The sequence below is a fragment of the Salvelinus alpinus genome, chromosome 17 (genome assembly GCF_045679555.1).
Source record: "Salvelinus alpinus chromosome 17, SLU_Salpinus.1, whole genome shotgun sequence".
In the NCBI taxonomy this organism is placed as follows: Eukaryota; Metazoa; Chordata; class Actinopteri; order Salmoniformes; family Salmonidae; genus Salvelinus; species Salvelinus alpinus.
The window spans coordinates 40,846,016-40,873,515 of record NC_092102.1 but is presented as its reverse complement, the minus strand read 5'-3'; the positions used below and the strand labels follow the sequence as shown (position 1 = coordinate 40,873,515).

Sequence of the window (27,500 nt, the reverse complement as noted above, 5' to 3'; positions counted from 1 at the left end):
ACACCGGATAGGTGCAGTGAAATGTGTTGTTTTACAGGGTCAGCCATAGTAGTACAGCGCCTCTGGAGGAAATTGGGGTTAACTGTCTTGCTCAGGGGCACATCGTCAGATTGTTCAACTTGTCGGCTCAGGTGGTCAAAACAGCAAAGGTTACTGGTACAACGCTCTTAACCTACAGTAACTTCACAAACTATTCACACCTATTGTCTTTTTCAAAATGTTCTTGTGTTACAGCCTCAATTGAACATAGATTTAGATGACTCTTTTTGATGTATAAATAATGAAAAGCTGAAATGTCTTGAGTCAGGTATTCAACCCTTTTGTTATGGCAAGCCTAAATAAGTTCAGCAGTAAACATTTGCTGAACAAGTCTCATAATAAGTTGCATGGACTCACTCTGTGTGAAATAATAGTGTTTAACATGATTTCTGAATGACCATCCCATCTCTGTAACCCACACATACAATTCACCCTCAGTCGAGCAGTGAATTTCAAGCACAGATTCAATGACAGAGACCAGGGAGGATTTCCAATGCCTCTCAAAGAATGGCACCTATTGGTAGATGGGTAAAAATGTAATAAAGCAGACATTGAAAAACCCTTTGAGCATGGTGAAGTTATTAATTACACTTTGGATGGTGTATCAATACACACAGTCGCTACAAAAGGTACAGGCGTCCGAACTCAGTTGACGGAGAGGAAGGAAACCGCTCAGGGATTTCACCAGGAGCCCAATGGCGATTAATAATGGCGCTGGAGGGGATGGTTGCCGTTTTACAGGCTCCTAACAAACGGTGCTTTGTTGTGTGTTTTCTCACATTGTTTGTAACTCATTTTGTACATAATGTTGCTGCTACCGTCTCTTATGACTGAAAAGAGCTTCTGGACATCAGAACAGTGATTACTCACCTTGAACTGGATGAATAATTTATCTTTAATGAGTCCGACGCAAAGGATATACTGCTTTGTCAAGACTAGGCCCAAATCCTGTCATCAGCGAGAAGAAAAGACAGAGGAAAAGGGAGAGGAGTGCAGGGTGCCTTGTAAGAATTTGCAGACGAGTAGCTAAACCACCACTTCTATCTGTATTATTGGCCAACGTGCAATCATTGGAAAACATACTGGACGATCTACGATTAAGACTATCCTACCAACGGGACATTAATAACTGGAATATCTTATGTTTCACAGAGACCTGGCTGAAAGACGACATGGATAATATACAGCTGGCTGGCTTCTCCGTGGCTTCTCTGTGCATCGGCAGGACAGAGCAGCTATGTCTGGTAAGATGAGGGGCGGGGTGTGTGTCTATTTGTCAATAACTGTTGGTTAACGATGTCTAGGATTAAAGAAGTCTCGAGGTATTGCTCACCTGAGGTAGAGTACCTCATGATAAGCAGTAAACCACACTATCTACCAAGAGAGTTTTCATCTACATTATTCCTAGCTGTCTATTTACCACCACAAACTGATGCTGGCATTAAGACCACACTCATCGAGCTGTATAAGGCCTTAAGCAAACAAGAACATGCTCATCCAGAAGCGGCGCTCCTAGTGTCCAGGGACTTTAATGCAGGCAAACTTAAAACTTCTTGTCAATAGGGGGGAGCTGTTATCACTTTGGAAAAAATCGTGCCCAATTTAAACGGCCTCGTACTCTATTCTAGATCATACAATATGCATATTATTATTACTATTGGATAGAAAACACTCTCAAGTTTCTAAAACTGTTTGAATTATATCTGTGAGTAAAACAGAACTCATTTGGCAGCAAACTTCCAAACAGGAAGTGAAAAATCTGAAAACGAGGCTCTGTTTCAGGGCCTGCCTATTCAATTGCCTTATATTTATCGATATGCATGCACTTCATACGCCTTCCAATAGATGTCAACAGGCAGTGGAAGGTGGAATGGGGTGTCTAGCTTGATCTGAGGTCGAACAAGAGCTTTTGGAGTGACAGGTCAGCCATTTTGTCAGTTTTCCAAGGCGCACGAAGGACCTCGACATTGTCTTCTGATAAGCGTTCGGTATACACGGCGAATATCTCCGGCTCTGATTTTATTTGATACATATTAGAAAAACATCATAAAGTAGGTTTTTTCAACCGAGTTTTATATTTTTATATTTTCCGTTCTTTGCGCCAAGAGAGGATGGGAATGTTAGTAACATTGGCTAGCATTGTGGCGCGAATTCGACAGAAGAAATGGACATTCTAAAACCAAACAACGATTTATTCTGGACCAAGGACTCCTTGTACAACATTCTGATGGAAGCCAGCAAAGGTAAGAAAACATTTATGATGTTATTTCGTATTTCTGTGTAAAATGTTGACTCCTATTCTCCGCCGTTTTGGTGAGCGCTGTCTCACAATAACGCAAGCTGTATGTTATGGTAAAGTTATTTTTAAAAATCTAACACAGCGGTTGCATTAAGAACCAGTGTATCTTTCATTTGCCATACAACAAGTATTTTTATGTAAAGTTTATGATGAGTTCTTTGGTCAGATTAGGTGAGTGTCTAAAATATCTCCGGACATTCTGGGAAAATGTTGCTACATATTCACAATGTATAACCACGATTGCAGCGCTAAATATGCAAATTTTCGAACAAAACACAAGTGTATTGTATAACATGATGTTATAAGACAATCATCTGATGAAGTTGTCCAAAGGTTAGTGATTCATTTCATATCTTTTGCTGGTTTTTGCGAAAGCTACCTTTGCGGTGAATAAATGCGTTTGTGTGTTTGGCTATTGTGGTAAGCTAATATAATTATACATTGTGTTTTCGCTGTAAAACACTTAAAAAATCGGAAATATTGGCTGGATTCACAAGATGTTTATCTTTCATTTGCTGTACACCATGTATTTTTCATAATTGTTTTATGATGAGTATTTATGTATTTCACGTTGCTCTCTGTAATTATTCTGGCTGCTTTGGTGCTATTTGTGATGGTAGCTGCAATGTAAAACTATGATTTATACCTCAAATATGCACATTTTTCGAACAAAACATAAATGTATTGTATAACATGTTTTAAGACTGTCATCTGATGAAGTTGTTTCTTGGTTAGTGACTAATTATATCTCTATTTTGTCGGTTTTGTGAAAGCTACCTATGCGGTGGAAACATGGTGAAAATATGCGGTTGTGTGTTTGGCTATTGTGGTTAGCTAATAGAAATACATATTGTGTTTTCGCTGTAAAACATTTTAAAAATCGGAAATGATGGCTGGATTCACAAGATGTTTATCTTTCATTTGCTGTATTGGACTTGTGATTTCATGAAAATTATATTATATGATATCCCTGTCCCGTTAGGCTAGGCTATGCTAGTCAGCTTTTTTGATGAGGAGGATCCCGGATCCGGGATGGGTATCACTGAAAGGTTAAATCTGTTTTACCTCATTTTTACCAGTATGTCACATGTGCAACCAGAGGGAAAAAATACTCTAGACCACCTTTACTCCACACACAGAGATGCGTACAAAGCTCTCCCTTGTCCTCCATTTGGCAAATCTGACCATAATTATATCCTCCTGATTCCAGCTTTCAAGCAAAAACTAAAGGAAGAAGTACCAGTAACTCGCTCAATACAGAAGATGATGTAATCTCAATCACACTCCACACTGCCCTCTCCCACCTGGAGAAAAGGAACACCTAACAACAGCAAGAATGTTGTTCATTGACTACAGCTCAGCTTTCAACACCATAGTGCCCTCAAAGCTCATCATTAAGCTACAGACCTTGGGACTAAACACCTCCCTCTGCAACTGGATCCTGGACTTCCTGATGGGCCACCCCCAGGTGGTAAGGGTAGGCAACAACACACCTGCCGCTCTGACCATCAACTCTGGGGCACCTCAAGGGGAGTGCTTAGTTCCCTCCTGTACTCCCTGTTCACCCACGACTGCATGGCCAAGCATGACTTCAACACCATCATTAAGTTTGCTGACGACACAACAGTGGTAGGCCTGATCACCGACAATGACGAGACAGCCTATAGGGAGGAGGTCAGAGACCTGGCAGTGTGTTGACAAAGGAGCTGATCGTGGACTATTGGAAAAGGAGGGCCGAACAGGACCCCATTCTCATTGACGGGGCTGAAGTGGAGCGGATTGAGAGTTTCAAGTTCCTTGGTGTCCACATCACCAATGAACTATCATGGTTCAAACACACCAAGACAGTCGTGAAGAGGGCACGACAACACCTTTTCCCCCTCAGGAGACTGACAAAATTTGGAATGGGTCCAGATCCTCAAAAAGTTATACAGCTGCACCATCGAGAGCATCCTGACTGGTTGCATCACCGCCTGATATGGCAACTGCTCAGCATCAGACCATAAGGCTTTACAGAGGCTAGTGCGTATGGCCCAGTATATCACTGGGGCCAAGCTTCCTGACATTCAGGACTTATATACTAGGCAGTGTCAGAGGAAGGCCCCCAAAAATTGTCCAAGACTCCAGTCACCCAAGTCATAGACTATTCTCTCTGCTACAGCACGGCAAGCGGTATCAGAGCGCCAAGTCTAGGACAAAAATGCTCCTAAACAGCTTCCCCAGCCATAAGACTGCTGAACAATCAAATGGCCACCCGGACTATTTACATTGAACCCCCTTGTTTTTACACTGCCTCTACTCGCTGTTTATTATCTATACATAGTCAATTTACAAATGACCTCGACTAACCTGTAACCCTGCACATTGACTCGGTACCGGAACACTCTGTATATATCCTCGTTATTGTTTGGTAATTTTCTTTTGTTACTTTCATTATTCAATTTTTTTGATTATTGGTTTATTTAGTAAATATTTTATTCACTCTCTTGAACTACATTGCTGTTGTATTTTTGTATTCTGCCCATGTGACAAATAAAATAACCTTTGATTTGATTTTAAACCAGATACATAGTTGAATGTGATAGGAGAAAACTGAGGATGGATCAACAACATTGTAGTTACTCCACAATAGTAACCTAAATGATAGAATGAAAAGAAGGAAACCTGTACAGAATAAAAATATTTAAAAATATGGATCCTGTTTGCAACAAGTTACTAAAGTAATACAGAATTTTTTTGGGACAAAATACAAAGCACTGTTTTGTGAAAATCCAACACAACACATCACTGAGTGCCAATCTACATATTTTCAAGCATGGTGGTGGCTACATTATGTTGTGAGTATGCTTGTCATCCACACGGACTAAGGATTATTTCTTTTTTTAGCATAAAAAGAAATATAATAGAGTTAATTAAGCAGAGGCAAACTTTTTGAGGAAAACCTGCTTTCCAACAGACAAATCTACCTTTCAGCAGGACAATAACCTTAAACACAAGACCAAATTTACAGTGGAGATTCTTACCAAGACGACATTGAATGTCCCTGAGTGCCCTAGTTACAGTTCTGACTTATATCTGCTTGAAAATCTATGGCAAGACTTGAAAATGGCTGTCTAGCTATGATCAACACCCAACTTGACAGAGCTTGAATATTTTTTTTCTCAATTATTTGGCAAATATTGTACAATCCAGGTTTGCAAAGCTCTTAGAGACTTACCCAGAAAGACTCATACCTGTAATCACTGCCAAAGGTGATTCTAACATGTATTGACTCAGTGGGTTGAATACAAAATATATTCATTTTTTCCCCCCATTCATAAAACAACATTTTAGAATTTTTCTTCAACTTTGACATTACAGAGTATTTTGTTTATTTAATTAAATCCATTTGAATCCCACTTTGTAACAACAAAATGTGGAAAAAGTCAAGAGGTGTGAATACTTTCTGAAGGCCCTGTATGTGTCTGCAAAAGGGATGAACGTGCGCATGTACGCCTTTGTGTGTGCATGTGTGTTTGTGTGTGTATGTGTTTGTGTGTGTGTGTGTGTGTGTGTGTTTGTTTGAATCACGGTCTTCCTAATTCCTTCTTTTCAGGAAAAGATTTGTTCTAATCCCCAAACGGAGAAAACCACTGAGCCGAGGGGTCATAGGGCACTGCTGAATAGCTTGACATGATTGGCCGAGTTAAGAGCTGTCAGCACTCTGGGACACATGCTCTCATACTGCACTCCCTCTATCTGACACACGCACGCACGCACGCACGCACGCACGCACGCACGCACGCACGCACGCACGCACTCACACACACACACACACACACACACACACACACACACACACACACACACACACACACACACACACACACACACACACACACACACACACACACACACACACACACACACACACACACACACACACACACACACACACACACACACACATATGCTTACTCACCTCTTAAAGGAACCCATGAGGAGCAGTTTATTCATCACTGCCCCCTCTGCTTCTCCAAAGAACATCCCTGTCTGAGAGAGAAAACATGGTGGATCAATTTGCATATATTGTTGCTTGGTAGGTCTGTGTATTATGAATGCTCCTTATGTTATTGATTACAGTTTTTTACAATCACGTTGGCACTCATTTCAGAACCTTGATGTCATTTTTCAAAACTCTAGACACAAAACTCACAACTGATGATCAAAATGCACACTTTTTAAACCTCTAAACAATTTTACCAATTCCTTGGATACAATACACATAAAGCTAAGATAATTTATTTTTTTATTATTTTATTTTACCGTTATTTTACCAGGTAAGTTGACTGAGAACACGTTCTCATTTACAGCAACGACCTGGGGAATAGTTACAGGGGAGAGGAGGGGGATGAATGAGCCAATTGTAAACTGGGGATTATTAGGTGACCGTGATGGTTGAGGGCCAGATTGGGAATTTAGCCAGGACACCGGGGTTAACACCCCTACTCTTACGATAAGTGCCATGGGATCTTTAATGACCTCAGAGAGTCAGGACACCCGTTTAACGTCCCATGCGAAAGACGGCACCCTACACAGAGCAGTGTCCCCAATCACTGCCCTGGGGCATTGGGATCTTTGTTTAGACCAGAGGAAAGAGTGCCTCCTACTGGCCCTCCAACACCACTTCCAGCAGCACCTGGTCTCCCATCCAGGGACTGACCAGGACCAACCCTTTTTTTCATTGAACTAAAATCACCTGTTCAAAATGACACAACTTAACATCAAAGTATTACCATTTCAAAATACAATTCACATTACAATGATCTAACTATCAATTGATACAACTGATCAAAATGATAAGTAGCTGTTGCATTACTCTTAATGCATAGTTTTATGGAAACTGACGGACAATAAACCATGTTTAGATCATGAAAGTTTCAGGATAATGAGATCCATTGACACCAATTACCATGGTACGTGAACCAATTGGACTACATTATCTATGGATGTAATATTTCATCATCATTATTTATCAGGCACTGTTTCTATGGTCCCATGTACCACTTAACCAGACCATGTTTCCAGATTTAACATTACTGTACACTCACTAGCCACTTTCTTAGGTACACCTATCTAGTGCTGGGTAGGACCCCCTTTTGCCTCCACAACAGCCTGAATTATTCCCGGTGTTGTACGTTAAGAGATGCCATTCTGCACACCACTGTTTTAAACAGCTGTAATTTGAGCACTTGTGGCCTTTCTGTCAGCTTGAATGAGTCTGGACATTGTCCTCTGACCTCTCTCATTAACAAGGGGTTTTTGCCCACAGAACTGAAAGTGTCTTGTTTATCGCACTATTCTCTGTAAATTCTAGAGACTGTAGTGCGTAAAAATCCCAGGAGGGCAGCTGTTTCTGAGATGCTGGAACCACCATGTGAGGCACCAACAATCATACCACGGTCAACGTTGCTTAGATTACACATCTTGACCGTTCTGTTTGGTCGAACAACAACTCAAGCTCTCTACTCTATACGCTCTATATATTGAGTTGTAGGCAGCCACATGATTCGCTGTTCGAAGGAGCAGGCTATTTGCGTTAACACGCAGGTGTACCTAATAAAGTGGCCGTGAGTGTATGTATGCAGGCCTTTGTAATTGCTTTTCTAATACTGGCAACTCGTTACTGATGATTGATTTCACATTGTGGTACGAGTATATAGTGAAATCAGTGGTATCCACCGACAACAACATAGCGATAACGTGGAGCCGGCAGGTGATCCAGGTCACAATAGAGGTCAAGCAGGGTGAGGAGGAAGACGAGGAAGACGTGGTGGTTAACGGAATGGCAGGGGACAAGCACCCCTTCTGAGAGGTGGTCGTGGGCCTCGTCTGAGAGGTGTGGGGGAACGTGGTAGAGGACAAGGCCACAGACCAAGTGTCCAATGAAATCTAAACAATAGTTGTAGACCATGTCGTAAATCATGGCATGACAATGACTGAGGCAGCTACAATTCAACCAAACCTCAGAAGATCAACCGTGGCCTCAATCATCAGAACTTTCCGCAATGAGAACCGGTAAGTCTTCAGCATGTACTAAACATTAGGCTACTCTCAATTGTCAAATGACTGTATACTGCATGCCAATGTGTACCACAGAGTAGGTGATGTGACTAAATGTGTTCCTACTGTAATTTTCCCTGCAGAATTGAGATGGTCAAATAGGGGAGGCAGAGGCAAAATTCTGACTGACCAACAAGAGCCGTGGTCCATTTGGTTCGGGCCAGAAATGATATTCGCCTTACAGAAAATACAGCAGCACATCTTGGACAACGACAGACGACATGTTCAACAATGTGGAAGTCAGAAGTTTGCCGACTATTGCACGCATGCTGAAAAAGCACCAGGTGTCTCTAAAACAGCTATACCGTGTGCCTTTTGAAAGAAATGCAGACAGAGTGAAGCAACTGAGGACTGAGTATGTTCAGGTATGTTAAGTTTCAAGATGCCTGTTGTGAAAAATTCCCCAAAAACTCTATATAATTTTAATCAGTAATTCTCTTTCCAAAATTGCTTTTTAGAAGGTGATGGAGCTGGACGCTGATGAAAACCATCACAAATTCCTCTTTTTGGATGAGGCAGGCTTCAACCTGGCCAAGACAGGGAGGAGAGGTTGGAATTTCATTGGCCAGCGGGCAACCATCCAAGTACCTGGACAACGTGAGTCCAACATCACCATGTGTGCGGCTATATCGGAAGATGGTGTGGTGGGACGCAGACCTTGTATTGGATCATATAATGCAGCTCTCCTTGTAACCTTCCTTGATGAGCTCAATCAGGTCTGTAGAGCTGATGGCATGACCTATGTCATTGTGTGGGATAATGTCAGGTTCCACCATGCTCAAATGGTGCAAGCATGGTTTCAGGCCCATCCACAATTGACCACCCTGTACCCCCATACTCTCCTTTCCTTAACATGATTGAGGAATATATCTCCACATGGAGGTGGAAGGTATATGATAGGCGCCCTCATGAACAAGCCACCCTTCTCCAGGCCATGGATGACGCATGCAATGACATCACGGCAGACCAGTGTCAGGCCTGGATTCGCCATGCCCGAATATTCTTCCCAAGATGTTTGGCTAATGAAAACATCCATTGTGATGTGGATGAGAACCTGTGGCCAAATCCACAAGACAGAGTTGATGGAAATATAGTACATTAATCAATCCTTTGTTTTGCTTTTTACAGTAAGCCAGGTGAGGAACACAGCAGTTGACGTTTTACTGTCATTATTGTATTTTTTGTAGCTAATTATTTTAGTTTGGATTTTTAAGAAACCTATGTTGTGATTTTATTGTATTTCGTCAATACATTTCAGATTTTGTTCAGTGATTCGACTGTGTCTGTAGTATTCTCTCTACTAGTCATTTTACAGTGATGTTGTCACGATCGTCTTCGTGTGAAAGAGAGGACCAAGGCGCAGCGTGATATAAATACATCTTCACTTTATTTGAAGATGAAACGAACACGAACACTAACACAAACTAGACAAAACAACAAACGACCGTGAAGCTACAAAACGAAAGTGCATACACACGCTACTAACGTCAAACATAGACAATTACCCACAACCTACCTAATGCCTATGGCTGCCTTAAATATGGCTCCCAATCAGAGACAACGATAGACAGCTGTCTCTGATTGAGAACCAATCCAGGCAACCATAGACTTACATAAACACCTACACTGAACACAACACCATGAACTCTACAAAACCCCCTAGACAATACAAACACCCTAGACTAGACAAAAACACACAAACATCCCCCATGTCACACCCTGACCTAACTAAAATAATAAAGAAAACAAAGATAACTAAGGCCAGGGCGTGACAGATGTATTTACATGTAGTACCATAATGAAACAATGTTTCACATATCTTGTACTACAATATTTAATGATAGTACGAACAACTACACAGTGAAACTTTCAGTATCTTGTGTCTGGGTGATCTAAATGAATGTTCCTATGGTATTTCATGATCTTTGTTATTTGTTATTTGAACCAATGATGAATGCACAATGCAATGTTTTGAACATTGGACAGCCTGTGTTACAAGTGATGACTGTTTTTGAGTTTTGAAGCTCTAGTTTTGAAAAAAGACCAAAAGGTTCTGTAATTAGTGCCAAAGTGATTGTAAAAATGTAACATCATATGATGCGAAACGCAGCACACCGGCTGTATCTCTGTATTTTGACAGTTATACAGTATATCTTGAAAACTTGCTGACATGCAAAAACATTTTGGGACTATGTCAACAATAGACTAATGAAACAAACACCAAAATATCATTTTTGGGTGGAGTTTTCCTTTAAGACATACAGACAACAGTACAGTGGGATAAGGGCCCACATGATCTATGATCCATCATCTCTCCAGACAGACACACAGACAGAGAGACAGTGCAGTGTGAGATGTAACATCTTACCAGAGAGTAGTCCTCTGCAACCAGGATGAAGCCATTGTTGTCTATCAGGTAACAGTTGATGTTCTGAAGAGGAGGCAGAGAGGAGAGAGGAGGAGGAGAGAGGAGAGATGAGGAGGAGAGAGAAGAGAATGTCATCATCAAGTAAATATAGCAGAAGGAGAGGAAGAGGAGACGGAGGAGAGAGGAGGATGATGAGGAGCGAGGAGAGAGGACGAGGAGAGAGGAGGAGGATGAGGAGTGAGGAGAAAGGAGGAGGATGAGGAGAGATGAGGAGGATGAGGAGAGATGAGGAGAGATGAGAAGGATGAGGAGATGAGGAGGATGAGGAGATAGGAGAAAAGAGGAGGGCGAGGAGAGAGGAGGAGAGAGGAGGAGGATGAAGAGGAAGGGAGAGGAAGAATAACATGTTTACAGTAAGTGAAGTTACTATTAGAGTGAAGTCATCCAACTCACCTCATTATCACAGCTTATAGAACATATCCCATCCAACGCTGCACACTGCAACACAATACAATCATGTGAGATACACACTTTCTATTTACACAAGCATCTTGTGTTGTTATCATTGTTGCCTAAGTTTGTGTGCTTATGTGCATGTGTTTACCTGTCGGCTGGCTGTCCAGAACTTCCTTTGGAAAAACTCCAGCTTCATCTGGATCCCCACAGCTGGAAGAGATGAGACAGCACCACGTAGACATTATGGCCACAGAACTGTGTTTCTATACTCTCCTGTCTGTGTATGTTTCATTGTGATTCTGCGTGTGTGTGTGTGTGTGTGTGTGTGTATGTGTGTGTGTGTGTGTGTGTGTGTGTGTGTGTGTGTGTGTGTGTGTGTGTGTGTGTGTGTGTGTGTGTGTGTGTGTGTGTGTGTGTGTGTGTGTGTGTGTGTGTGTGTGTGTGTGTGTGTGTGTGTGTGTGTGTGTGTGTGTGTGTGTGTGTGTGTGTGTGTGTGTGTGTGTGTGTGTGTGTGTGTGTGGACATGGTTATGTGTATGTGTTTGTGCGATGCAGTGTGATTTGCTGGACAGCGATGTCACATCTGCACTTGTACCTCCCTGCAATAGGGACATTACAAACACTGGAGCAGCTTCAAGGAACAGCAGGAGCTCCTATTTAACCAAATCCAACTTTCAGCATTTAAACTAAGACTAAAGACTAAAAAAAGACTAAAAATAAAATAAAATAAATAAAGACATGGGCTGTGAGATCTAGTTTGCCTCGACGCCTCTATAAAGACACATAATAACTTTATATTGTATTTGCTAAGACACGGATGTTTATGACTCGCTCTGGGGGGAACCGAGATTGAGGAGTGTGGCTTTAAATTGGGTCAGGCACTGACTTAGAAGAGTGAAATGTTTTCTGAGACGCCAATATGGCCATGGGACAGTGGGATAGTGTTGATGTTAGTTAATGTCAGTAACCTTGGTAGAAAGACATCTTTAAGCTGTGATATCTCACTGTGAAAAGCCTGTTAGGGCCTGTCTATCTGTGAACATGCAAAGCAGTGTGTGTGCGTGTGTGTGCATGTGTGCATGTTTGTGTGTATGTGTGTGTGCGTGTGTGCATGCGTGTGTGTTTATGTGTGCATGTGTCAACACGACAGTCTCTATGAACCAATGTCCAAAAGCAACATTTACCCATGGCCATGACTCAAACCCTCTGTCTCTCCGTGTCCACACCAAATCCATCCCACGTGTCTGCCTGCCCCCATGTCTTTTTCCCCCTACACTGGTAGAAAAAAGGTGCCATCTAGAACCTAAAAGGCTTCTTTGGTTTTCCCCATATGAGAACCCCTTGAAGAACCCTTTGGTTCCAGGTAGAACCCTTTTGAGTTCCATGTAAAACCCTTTACACAAAGTGTTCCCTTATGGGGACAGAATAAGAACCCTTTTGGAACTCTTTTTTCTAAGATTGTAGATAACATACTGCTCACACAGCGGGTAGCTAGACACACAGCGGGTAGCTAGACACACAGCGGGTAGCTAGACACACAGCGGGTAGCTAGACACACAGCGGGTAGCTAGACACACAGCGGGTAGCTAGACACACAGCGGGTAGCTAGACACACAGCGGGTAGCTAGACACACAGCGGGTAGCTAGGCACACAGCGGGTAGCTAGACACACAGCGGGTAACTGGACACACAGCGGGTAGCTAGACACACAGCGGGTAGCTAGACACACAGCGGGTAGCTAGGCACACAGCGGGTAGCTAGACACACAGCGGGTAGCTAGGCACACAGCGGGTAGCTAGACACACAGCGGGTAGCTAGACACACAGCGGGTAGCTAGACACACAGCGGGTAGCTAGACACACAGCGGGTAGCTAGACACACAGCGGGTAGCTAGACACACAGCGGGTAGCTAGGCACACAGCGGGTAGCTAGACACACAGCGGGTAGCTAGACACACAGCGGGTAGCTAGACACACAGCGGGTAGCTAGACACACAGCGGGTAGCTAGACACACAGCGGGTAGCTAGACACACAGCGGGTAGCTAGACACACAGCGGGTAGCTACACACACAGCGGGTAGCTAGACACACAGCGGGTAGCTAGACACACAGCGGGTAGCTAGACACACAGCGGGTAGCTAGACACACAGCGGGTAGCTAGACACACAGCAGGTAGCTAGACACACCGTGGGTAGCTAGACACACCGCGGGTAGCTAGGCACACAGCGGGTAGCTACACACACAGCGGGTAGCTAGACACACAGAGGGTAGCTGGACACACAGCGGGTAGCTGGACACACAGCGGGTAGCTAGACACACAGCGGGTAGCTAGACACACAGTGGGTAGCTAGACACACAGCGGGTAGCTAGACACACAGCGGGTAGCTAGACACACAGCGGGTAGCTAGACACACAGCGGGTAGCTAGACACACAGCGGGTAGCTAGACACACAGCGGGTAGCTAGACACACAGCGGGTAGCTAGACACACAGCAGGTAGCTAGACACACCGTGGGTAGCTAGACACACCGCGGGTAGCTAGGCACACAGCGGGTAGCTACACACACAGCGGGTAGCTAGACACACAGCGGGTAGCTGGACACACAGCGGGTAGCTGGACACACAGCGGGTAGCTAGACACACAGCGGGTAGCTAGACACACAGTGGGTAGCTGGACACACAGCGGGTAGCTAGACACACAGCGGGTAGCTAGACACACAGCGGGTAGCTAGACACACAGCGGGTAGCTAGACACACAGCGGGTAGCTAGACACACAGCGGGTAGCTAGACACACAGCGGGTAGCTAGACACACAGATCTGGACAGAATTCCAGCCGGGAATCAAATCCCTGGCATGGAACATGGAATGTGTGAGCTGTCTCAGAGACAGCCAAGGTAGGATCTATGGATTTACCACAGCCCCTCCCTCACTCCACCATCCTGCCTTTCTTTCCTTTCTGTTACACCCCCACCCCCGATCCCCTCCTGCTGTTCTCCTCAGGTGTTCATAACATCACAGGAGACTGCCATGTTAACAGGAGGCTTTGTATCCAGAGAAAAGCTATGTTTCACACTGATATTTGACCAGAGAGGGAGGGAGGAGGAACGTCAAGATGGAGGATTGGAAGCCACATACGGTTCTGTAAGCATGGTTTCTATAACACACACATAACATGCTCACTCACACAAGCAAAAGGTATTTCACGATCTGAGAAAAAACATTCTGTCATTAAGGGCTATCAAGGATTTTTTATCAGGAAACAAAATGTGACCATCCATATTTGTAGGTGTGTGTGTGTGTGTGTGTGTGTGTGTGTGTGTGTGTGTGTGTGTGTGTGTGTGTGTGTGTGTGTGTGTGTGTGTGTGTGTGTGTGTGTGTGTGTGTGTGTGTGTGTGTGTGTGTGTGTGTGTGTGTGTGTGTGTGTGTGTGTGTGTGTGTGTGTGTGTGTGTGTGTGTGTGTGTGTGTTTGGATCTAGGTCAGGTTTGTATTTTTGTGCTCTTCTCATGCTCCTGTGAACACGCCAGAGTCAAACTGACTCACAATATGGCTGGAGGCATGTGGAAGGGATGTCACACGCACGCACGCACGCACGCACGCACGCACGCCCGCCCGCACGCACGCACGCACGCACGCACGCACGCACGCACGCACGCACACACACACACACACACACACACACACACACACACACACACACACACGCAGACACACACGCAGACACACACACACACAGGCCAGGCACAGAGGAACAGGTGCAGATTATCTCGTCAGAAGCATAGTCTTTCAGCGACTGGGTCAGAAGCAGGGTGGGAAGGGTCTAATTTAAGATGTTGGGCAGCAATAATACCAACACCCACGCTGAGCAACATGGTGGGGCTAATCATTGAAGATTGAAAAAACAGAATATTGACAAATGAGTACTTCACGTGAAAAAAAAGAAGATGAATTTATCAGTGAATGAATCAATGGCGTGACATGACATAGTAGATGAGATGACTTGTGGAAGGGACAAAAGAATGGAAAACCCACAACTAATCTGATGTTATTTGAATAGAAAATTCATTTGGACGGCTTAGGGATTTACACTTTCCTGTGTGTGTGTGTGTGTGTGTGTGTGTGTGTGTGTGTGTGTGTGTGTGTGTGTGTGTGTGTGTGTGTGTGTGTGTGTGTGTGTGTGTGTGTGTGTGTGTGTGTGTGTGTGTGTGTGTGTGTGTGTGTGTGTGTGTGTGTGTGTGTGTGTGTCTGTGTCTGTGTCTGTGTCTGTGTGTATGTGTGTATGTGTGTGTGTGTGCGCGTGTGTGTGTGCGTGTGTTTAGAGAGACATTAAACCAGTCAGATTCCTCGCCTACCAATTTGGTAAACAGATCAGTCAGGTACAGGGAACATGACAAGCTGGTTCAAAACAGCTACAGGGAACATAACAACCTGGTTCAAAACAGCTACAGGGAACATAACAACCTGGTTCAACACAGCTACAGGGAACATGACATCCTTGTTCAAAACAGCTACAGGGAACATGACAACCTGGTTCAAAACAGCTACAGGGAACATAACAACCTGGATCAAAACAGCTACAGGGAACATGACAACCTGGTTAACACAGCTACAGGGAACATGACACCCTGGTTCAACACAGCTACAGGGAACATGACATCCTGGTTCAACACAGCTACAGGGAACATGACAACCTGGTTCAACACAGCTACAGGGAACATGACATCCTGGTTCAACACAGCTACAGGGAACATGTCAACCTGGTTCAACACAGCTACAGGGAACATGACATCCTGGTTCAACACAGCTACAGGGAACATGACATCCTGGTTCAACACAGCTACAGGGAACATGACAACCTGGTTCAACACAGCTACAGGGAACATGACATCCTGGTTCAACACAGCTACAGGGAACATGACATCCTGGTTCAACACAGCTACAGGGAACATGACAACCTGGTTCAACACAGCTACAGGGAACATGACATCCTGGTTCAACACAGCTACAGGGAACATGACATCCTGGTTCAACACAGCTACAGGGAACATGTCAACCTGGTTCAACACAGCTACAGGGAACATGTCAACCTGGTTCAACACAGCTACAGGGAACATGACACCCTGGTTCAACACAGCTACAGGGAACATGTCAACCTGGTTCAAAACAGCTACAGGGAACATGTCAACCTGGTTCAACACAGCTACAGGGAACATGTCAACCTGGTTCAACACAGCTACAGGGAACATGACAACCTGGTTCAACACAGCTACAGGGAACATGACATCCTGGTTCAACACAGCTACAGGGAACATGTCAACCTGGTTCAACACAGCTACAGGGAACATGACAACCTGGTTCAACACAGCTACAGGGAACATGACATCCTGGTTCAACACAGCTACAGGGAACATGACATCCTGGTTCAACACAGCTACAGGGAACATGTCAACCTGGTTCAAAACAGCTACAGGGAACATGACAACCTGGTTCAAAACAGCTACAGGGAACATGACATCCTGGTTCAAAACAGCTACAGGGAACATGACATCCTTGTTCAAAACAGCTACAGGGAACATGACAGCCTGGTTCAAAATATCTACAGGGAACATGACATCCTTGTTCAAAACAGCTACAGGGAACATGAATTTGTGGTTTAAAATATCTACAGGGAACATGACATCCTTGTTCAAAACAGCTACAGGGAACATGACATCCTTGTTCAAAACAGCTACAGGGAACATGACAACCTGGTTCAAAACAGCTACAGGGAACATGACATCCTGGTTCAAAACAGCTACAGGGAACATGACATCCTTGTTCAAAACAGCTACAGGGAACATGACAACCTGGTTCAAAACAGCTACAGGGAACATGACAACCTGGTTCAAAATATCTACAGGGAGCATGACAACCTGGTTCAAAACAGCTACAGGGAACATGACAACCTGGTTCAAAATATCTACAGGGAACATGACAACCTCGTTCAAAACAGCTACAGGGAACATGACAACCTGGTTCAAAACAGCTAAAGGGAACATGTCAACCTGGTTCAAAACAGCTACAGGGAACATGACATCCTGGTTCAAAACAGCTACAGGGAACATGACAACCTGGTTCAAAACAGCTACAGGGAACATGACAACCTGGTTCACAATAGCTACAGAGAACATGACATCCTGGTTCAACACAGCTACAGGGAACATGACATCCTGGTTCAAAACAGCTACAAGGAACATGACATCCTGGTTCAAAACAGCTACAGGGAACATGACAACCTGGTTCAAAATATCTACAGGGAACATGACAACCTCGTTCAAAACAGCTACAGGGAACATGACAACCTGGTTCAAAACAGCTAAAGGGAACATGTCAACCTGGTTCAAAACAGCTACAGGGAACATGACATCCTGGTTCAAAACAGCTACAGGGAACATGACAACCTGGTTCAAAACAGCTACAGGGAACATGACAACCTGGTTCACAATAGCTACAGAGAACATGACATCCTGGTTCAACACAGCTACAGGGAACATGACATCCTGGTTCAAAACAGCTACAGGGAACATGACATCCTGGTTCAAAACAGCTACAGGGAACATGACAAGCTGGTTCAAAACAGCTACAGGGAACATGACATCCTGGATCAAAACAGCTACAGGGAACATGACAGCCTTGTTCAAAACAGCTACAGGGAACATGACATCCTGGTTCAAAACAGCTACAGGGAACATAACAACCTGGATCAAAACAGCTACAGGGAACATGACAACCTGGTTAACACAGCTACAGGGAACATGACATCCTGGTTCAACACAGCTACAGGGAACATGACATCCTGGTTCAACACAGCTACAGGGAACATGACAACCTGGTTCAACACAGCTACAGGGAACATGACATCCTGGTTCAACAACGCTACAGGGAACATGTCAACCTGGTTCAACACAGCTACAGGGAACATGACATCCTGGTTCAACACAGCTACAGGGAACATGACATCCTGGTTCAACACAGCTACAGGGAACATGACAACCTGGTTCAACACAGCTACAGGGAACATGACATCCTGGTTCAACACAGCTACAGGGAACATGACATCCTGGTTCAACACAGCTACAGGGAACATGACAACCTGGTTCAACACAGCTACAGGGAACATGACATCCTGGTTCAACACAGCTACAGGGAACATGACATCCTGGTTCAACACAGCTACAGGGAACATGTCAACCTGGTTCAACACAGCTACAGGGAACATGTCAACCTGGTTCAACACAGCTACAGGGAACATGACACCCTGGTTCAACACAGCTACAGGGAACATGTCAACCTGGTTCAAAACAGCTACAGGGAACATGTCAACCTGGTTCAACACAGCTACAGGGAACATGTCAACCTGGTTCAACACAGCTACAGGGAACATGACAACCTGGTTCAACACAGCTACAGGGAACATGACATCCTGGTTCAACACAGCTACAGGGAACATGTCAACCTGGTTCAAAACAGCTACAGGGAACATGACAACCTGGTTCAACACAGCTACAGGGAACATGACATCCTGGTTCAACACAGCTACAGGGAACATGACATCCTGGTTCAACACAGCTACAGGGAACATGTCAACCTGGTTCAAAACAGCTACAGGGAACATGACAACCTGGTTCAAAACAGCTACAGGGAACATGACATCCTGGTTCAAAACAGCTACAGGGAACATGACATCCTTGTTCAAAACAGCTACAGGGAACATGACAACCTGGTTCAAAATATCTACAGGGAACATGACATCCTTGTTCAAAACAGCTACAGGGAACATGAATTTGTGGTTTAAAATATCTACAGGGAACATGACATCCTTGTTCAAAACAGCTACAGGGAACATGACATCCTTGTTCAAAACAGCTACAGGGAACATGACAACCTGGTTCAAAACAGCTACAGGGAACATGACATCCTGGTTCAAAACAGCTACAGGGAACATGACATCCTTGTTCAAAACAGCTACAGGGAACATGACAACCTGGTTCAAAACAGCTACAGGGAACATGACAACCTGGTTCAAAATATCTACAGGGAACATGACAACCTGGTTCAAAACAGCTACAGGGAACATGACAACCTGGTTCAAAATATCTACAGGGAACATGACAACCTCGTTCAAAACAGCTACAGGGAACATGACAACCTGGTTCAAAACAGCTAAAGGGAACATGTCAACCTGGTTCAAAACAGCTACAGGGAACATGACATCCTGGTTCAAAACAGCTACAGGGAACATGACAACCTGGTTCAAAACAGCTACAGGGAACATGACAACCTGGTTCACAATAGCTACAGAGAACATGACATCCTGGTTCAACACAGCTACAGGGAACATGACATCCTGGTTCAAAACAGCTACAGGGAACATGACATCCTGGTTCAAAACAGCTACAGGGAACATGACAAGCTGGTTCAAAACAGCTACAGGGAACATGACATCCTGGATCAAAACAGCTACAGGGAACATGACAAGCTGGTTCAAAACAGCTACAGGGAACATGACAACCTTGTTCAAAACATCTACAGGGAACATGACATCCTGGTTCAACACAGCTACAGGGAACATGACAACCTTGTTCAAAACATCTACAGGGAACATGACAACCTTGTTCAAAACAGCTACAGGGAACATGACAACCTTGTTCAAAACACCTACAGGGAACATGACATCCTTGTTCAACACAGCTACAGGGAACATGACATCCTTGTTCAAAACAGCTACAGGGAACATGACAACCTGGTTCAAAACAGCTACAGGGAACATGACAACCTTGTTCAAAATATCTACAGGGAACATGACATCCTTGTTCAACACACCTACAGGGAACATGACATCCTTGTTCAACACAGCTACAGGGAACATGACAACCTTGTTCAACACATCTACAGGGAACATGACAACCTTGTTCAAAACAGCTACAGGGAACATGACAACCTTGTTCAAAACACCTACAGGGAACATGACATCCTTGTTCAACACACCTACAGGGAACATGACATCCTTGTTCAACACACCTACAGGGAACATGACATCCTTGTTCAACACATCTACAGGGAACATGACAACCTTGTTCAAAACAGCTACAGGGAACATGACAACCTTGTTCAAAACACCTACAGGGAACATGACATCCTTGTTCAACACACCTACAGGGAACATGACAACCTGGTTCAAAACAGCTACAGGGAACATGACATCCTGGTTCAAAACAGCTACAGGGAACATGACAACCTGGTTCAAAACAGCTACAGGGAACATGACATCCTTGTTCAAAATATCTACAGGTAACATGACATCCTTGTTCAAAACAGCTACAGGGAACATGACATCCTGGTTCAAAACAGCTACAGGGAACATGACAAGCTGGTTCAAAACAGCTACAGGGAACATGACATCCTGGTTCAAAACAGCTACAGGGAACATGACATCCTTGTTCAAAATATCTACAGGGAACATGACATCCTTGTTCAAAACAGCTACAGGGAACATGACATCCTGGTTCAAAACAGCTACAGGGAACATGACAAGCTGGTTCAAAACAGCTACAGGGGACATGACAACCTGGTTTAAAACAGCTACAGGGAACATGACATCCTTGTTCAAAATATCTACAGGGAACATGACATCCTTGTTCAAAATATCTACAGGGAACATGACATCCTGGTTCAAAACAGCTACAGGGAACATGACAACCTGGTTCAAAACAGCTACAGGGAACATGACAACCTGGTTCACAATAGCTACAGAGAACATGACATCCTGGTTCAACACAGCTACAGGGAACATGACATCCTGGTTCAAAACAGCTACAGGGAACATGACATCCTGGTTCAAAACAGCTACAGGGAACATGACAAGCTGGTTCAAAACAGCTACAGGGAACATGACATCCTGGATCAAAACAGCTACAGGGAACATGACATCCTTGTTCAAAACAGCTACAGGGAACATGACATCCTGGTTCAAAACAGCTACAGGGAACATAACAACCTGGATCAAAACAGCTACAGGGAACATGACAACCTGGTTAACACAGCTACAGGGAACATGACATCCTGGTTCAACACAGCTACAGGGAACATGACATCCTGGTTCAACACAGCTACAGGGAACATGACAACCTGGTTCAACACAGCTACAGGGAACATGACATCCTGGTTCAACAACGCTACAGGGAACATGTCAACCTGGTTCAACACAGCTACAGGGAACATGACATCCTGGTTCAACACAGCTACAGGGAACATGACATCCTGGTTCAACACAGCTACAGGGAACATGACAACCTGGTTCAACACAGCTACAGGGAACATGACATCCTGGTTCAACACAGCTACAGGGAACATGACATCCTGGTTCAACACAGCTACAGGGAACATGACAACCTGGTTCAACACAGCTACAGGGAACATGACATCCTGGTTCAACACAGCTACAGGGAACATGACATCCTGGTTCAACACAGCTACAGGGAACATGTCAACCTGGTTCAACACAGCTACAGGGAACATGTCAACCTGGTTCAACACAGCTACAGGGAACATGACACCCTGGTTCAACACAGCTACAGGGAACATGTCAACCTGGTTCAAAACAGCTACAGGGAACATGTCAACCTGGTTCAACACAGCTACAGGGAACATGTCAACCTGGTTCAACACAGCTACAGGGAACATGACAACCTGGTTCAACACAGCTACAGGGAACATGACATCCTGGTTCAACACAGCTACAGGGAACATGTCAACCTGGTTCAAAACAGCTACAGGGAACATGACAACCTGGTTCAACACAGCTACAGGGAACATGACATCCTGGTTCAACACAGCTACAGGGAACATGACATCCTGGTTCAACACAGCTACAGGGAACATGTCAACCTGGTTCAAAACAGCTACAGGGAACATGACAACCTGGTTCAAAACAGCTACAGGGAACATGACATCCTGGTTCAAAACAGCTACAGGGAACATGACATCCTTGTTCAAAACAGCTACAGGGAACATGACAACCTGGTTCAAAATATCTACAGGGAACATGACATCCTTGTTCAAAACAGCTACAGGGAACATGAATTTGTGGTTTAAAATATCTACAGGGAACATGACATCCTTGTTCAAAACAGCTACAGGGAACATGACATCCTTGTTCAAAACAGCTACAGGGAACATGACAACCTGGTTCAAAACAGCTACAGGGAACATGACATCCTGGTTCAAAACAGCTACAGGGAACATGACATCCTTGTTCAAAACAGCTACAGGGAACATGACAACCTGGTTCAAAACAGCTACAGGGAACATGACAACCTGGTTCAAAATATCTACAGGGAACATGACAACCTGGTTCAAAACAGCTACAGGGAACATGACAACCTGGTTCAAAATATCTACAGGGAACATGACAACCTCGTTCAAAACAGCTACAGGGAACATGACAACCTGGTTCAAAACAGCTAAAGGGAACATGTCAACCTGGTTCAAAACAGCTACAGGGAACATGACATCCTGGTTCAAAACAGCTACAGGGAACATGACAACCTGGTTCAAAACAGCTACAGGGAACATGACAACCTGGTTCACAATAGCTACAGAGAACATGACATCCTGGTTCAACACAGCTACAGGGAACATGACATCCTGGTTCAAAACAGCTACAGGGAACATGACATCCTGGTTCAAAACAGCTACAGGGAACATGACAAGCTGGTTCAAAACAGCTACAGGGAACATGACATCCTGGATCAAAACAGCTACAGGGAACATGACAAGCTGGTTCAAAACAGCTACAGGGAACATGACAACCTTGTTCAAAACATCTACAGGGAACATGACATCCTGGTTCAACACAGCTACAGGGAACATGACAACCTTGTTCAAAACATCTACAGGGAACATGACAACCTTGTTCAAAACAGCTACAGGGAACATGACAACCTTGTTCAAAACACCTACAGGGAACATGACATCCTTGTTCAACACAGCTACAGGGAACATGACATCCTTGTTCAAAACAGCTACAGGGAACATGACAACCTGGTTCAAAACAGCTACAGGGAACATGACAACCTTGTTCAAAATATCTACAGGGAACATGACATCCTTGTTCAACACACCTACAGGGAACATGACATCCTTGTTCAACACAGCTACAGGGAACATGACAACCTTGTTCAACACATCTACAGGGAACATGACAACCTTGTTCAAAACAGCTACAGGGAACATGACAACCTTGTTCAAAACACCTACAGGGAACATGACATCCTTGTTCAACACACCTACAGGGAACATGACATCCTTGTTCAACACACCTACAGGGAACATGACATCCTTGTTCAACACATCTACAGGGAACATGACAACCTTGTTCAAAACAGCTACAGGGAACATGACAACCTTGTTCAAAACACCTACAGGGAACATGACATCCTTGTTCAACACACCTACAGGGAACATGACAACCTGGTTCAAAACAGCTACAGGGAACATGACATCCTGGTTCAAAACAGCTACAGGGAACATGACAACCTGGTTCAAAACAGCTACAGGGAACATGACATCCTTGTTCAAAATATCTACAGGTAACATGACATCCTTGTTCAAAACAGCTACAGGGAACATGACATCCTGGTTCAAAACAGCTACAGGGAACATGACAAGCTGGTTCAAAACAGCTACAGGGAACATGACATCCTGGTTCAAAACAGCTACAGGGAACATGACATCCTTGTTCAAAATATCTACAGGGAACATGACATCCTTGTTCAAAACAGCTACAGGGAACATGACATCCTGGTTCAAAACAGCTACAGGGAACATGACAAGCTGGTTCAAAACAGCTACAGGGGACATGACAACCTGGTTTAAAACAGCTACAGGGAACATGACATCCTTGTTCAAAATATCTACAGGGAACATGACATCCTTGTTCAAAATATCTACAGGGAACATGACATCCTTGTTCAAAATATCTACAGGGAACATGACATCCTTGTTCAAAATATCTACAGGGAACATGACATCCTGGTTCAAAACAGCTACAGGGAACATGACAACCTGGTTCAAAACAGCTACAGGGAACATGACATCCTGGTTCAAAACAGCTACAGGGAACATGACATCCTTGTTCAAAATATCTACAGGGAACATGACATCCTTGTTCAAAACAGCTACAGGGAACATGACATCCTGGTTCAAAACAGCTACAGGGAACATGACATCCTGGTTCAAAACAGCTACAGGGAACATGACATCCTTGTTCAAAACAGCTACAGGGAACATGACATCCTTGTTCAAAACAGCTACAGGGAACATGACATCCTGGTTCAAAACAGCTACAGGGAACATGACAAGCTGGTTCAAAACAGCTACAGGGGACATGACATCCTGGTTCAAAACAGCTACAGGGAACATGACAAGCTGGTTCAAAACAGCTACAGGGGACATGACAACCTGGTTTAAAACAGCTACAAGGAACATGACATACTTGTTCAAAACAGCTACAGGGAACATGACAACCTGGTTTAAAACAGCTACAGAGAACATGACAAGCTGGTTCAAAACAGCTACAGGGAACATGACAACCATGTTCAAAACAGCTAAAGGGAACATGACAACCTGGTTCAAAACAGCTACAGAGAACATGACATCCTGGTTCAAAACAGCTACAGGGAACATGACAAGCTGGTTCAAAACAGCTACAGGGAACATGTCAACCTGGTTCAACACAGCTACAGGGGACATGACAACCTGGTTCAAAACAGCTACAGGGAACATGACATCCTGGTTCAAAACAGCTACAGGGAACATGACAAGCTGGTTCAAAACAGCTACAGGGAACATGACATCCTGGTTCAAAACAGCTACAGGGAACATGACATCCTTGTTCAAAACAGCTACAGGGAACATGACATCCTTGTTCAAAATATCTACAGGGAACATGACATCCTTGTTCAAAACAGCTACAGGGAACATGACATCCTGGTTCAAAACAGCTACAGGGAACATGACATCCTGGTTCAAAACAGCTACAGGGAACATGACATCCTTGTTCTAAATATCTACAGGGAACATGACATCCTGGTTCAAAACAGCTACAGGGAACATGACATCCTTGTTCAAAACAGCTACAGGGAACATGACAACCTGGTTTAAAACAGCTACAAGGAACATGACATCCTTGTTCAAAACAGCTACAGGGAACATGACAACCTGGTTTAAAACAGCTACAAGGAACATGACATCCTTGTTCAAAACAGCTACAGGGAACATGACAACCTGGTTTAAACAGCTACAGAGAACATGACAAGCTGGTTCAAAACAGCTACAGGGAACATGACAACCATGTTCAAAACAGCTACAGGGAACATGACAACCTGGTTCAAAACAGCTACAGGGAACATGACATCCTGGTTCAAAACAGCTACAGGGAACATGACATCCTGGTTCAAAACAGCTACAGGGAACATGACAAGCTGGTTCAAAACAGCTACAGGGAACATGACAACCTGGTTCAACACAGCTACAGGGAACATGACAACCTGGTTCAACACAGCTACAGGGAACATGACATCCTGGTTCAAAACAGCTACAGGGGACATGACAAGCTGGTTCAAAACAGCTACAGGGAACATGACAACCATGTTCAAAACAGCTAAAGGGAACATGACATCCTGGTTCAACACAGCTACAGGGGACATGACAAGCTGGTTCAAAACAGCTACAGGGAACATGTCAACCTGGTTCAACACAGCTACAGGGAACATGACATCCTGGTTCAACACAGCTACAGGGAACATGACAACCTGGTTCAACACATCTACAGGGAACATGTCATCCTTGTTCAAAACAGCTACAGGGAACATGAATTTGTGGTTTAAAATATCTACAGGGAACATGACATCCTTGTTCAAAACAGCTACAGGGAACATGACATCCTTGTTCAAAACAGCTACAGGGAACATGACAACCTGGTTCAAAACAGCTACAGGGAACATGACAACCTGGTTCAAAATATCTACAGGGAACATGACAACCTGGTTCAAAACAGCTACAGGGAACATGACAACCTGGTTCAAAATATCTACAGGGAACATGACAACCTCGTTCAAAACAGCTACAGGGAACATGACAACCTGGTTCAAAACAGCTAAAGGGAACATGTCAACCTGGTTCAAAACAGCTACAGGGAACATGACATCCTGGTTCAAAACAGCTACAGGGAACATGACAACCTGGTTCAAAACAGCTACAGGGAACATGACAACCTGGTTCACAATAGCTACAGAGAACATGACATCCTGGTTCAACACAGCTACAGGGAACATGACATCCTGGTTCAAAACAGCTACAGGGAACATGACATCCTGGTTCAAAACAGCTACAGGGAACATGACAAGCTGGTTCAAAACAGCTACAGGGAACATGACATCCTGGATCAAAACAGCTACAGGGAACATGACAAGCTGGTTCAAAACAGCTACAGGGAACATGACAACCTTGTTCAAAACATCTACAGGGAACATGACATCCTGGTTCAACACAGCTACAGGGAACATGACAACCTTGTTCAAAACATCTACAGGGAACATGACAACCTTGTTCAAAACAGCTACAGGGAACATGACAACCTTGTTCAAAACACCTACAGGGAACATGACATCCTTGTTCAACACAGCTACAGGGAACATGACATCCTTGTTCAAAACAGCTACAGGGAACATGACAACCTGGTTCAAAACAGCTACAGGGAACATGACAACCTTGTTCAAAATATCTACAGGGAACATGACATCCTTGTTCAACACACCTACAGGGAACATGACATCCTTGTTCAACACAGCTACAGGGAACATGACAACCTTGTTCAACACATCTACAGGGAACATGACAACCTTGTTCAAAACAGCTACAGGGAACATGACAACCTTGTTCAAAACACCTACAGGGAACATGACATCCTTGTTCAACACACCTACAGGGAACATGACATCCTTGTTCAACACACCTACAGGGAACATGACATCCTTGTTCAACACATCTACAGGGAACATGACAACCTTGTTCAAAACAGCTACAGGGAACATGACAACCTTGTTCAAAACACCTACAGGGAACATGACATCCTTGTTCAACACACCTACAGGGAACATGACAACCTGGTTCAAAACAGCTACAGGGAACATGACATCCT

General features: G+C 44.1%; 1 protein-coding gene across 2 annotated transcripts in view; it reads right to left on the bottom strand.

Moving 5' to 3' along the window:
- Positions 1-27,500, bottom strand: part of cacna2d3a (calcium channel, voltage-dependent, alpha 2/delta subunit 3a) — a 404,301-nt gene that overhangs the window by 79,229 nt on the left and 297,572 nt on the right. For both annotated transcript variants that reach the window (XM_071348965.1, XM_071348967.1), the window contains 4 exons: positions 11,413-11,474; positions 11,262-11,306; positions 10,809-10,871; positions 6,300-6,370 (listed from right to left, as the gene is read on the bottom strand). In XM_071348965.1, the coding sequence (XP_071205066.1) occupies positions 6,300-6,370; positions 10,809-10,871; positions 11,262-11,306; positions 11,413-11,474 (241 nt within the window). The remainder of the gene's footprint in view (positions 1-6,299; positions 6,371-10,808; positions 10,872-11,261; positions 11,307-11,412; positions 11,475-27,500) is intronic.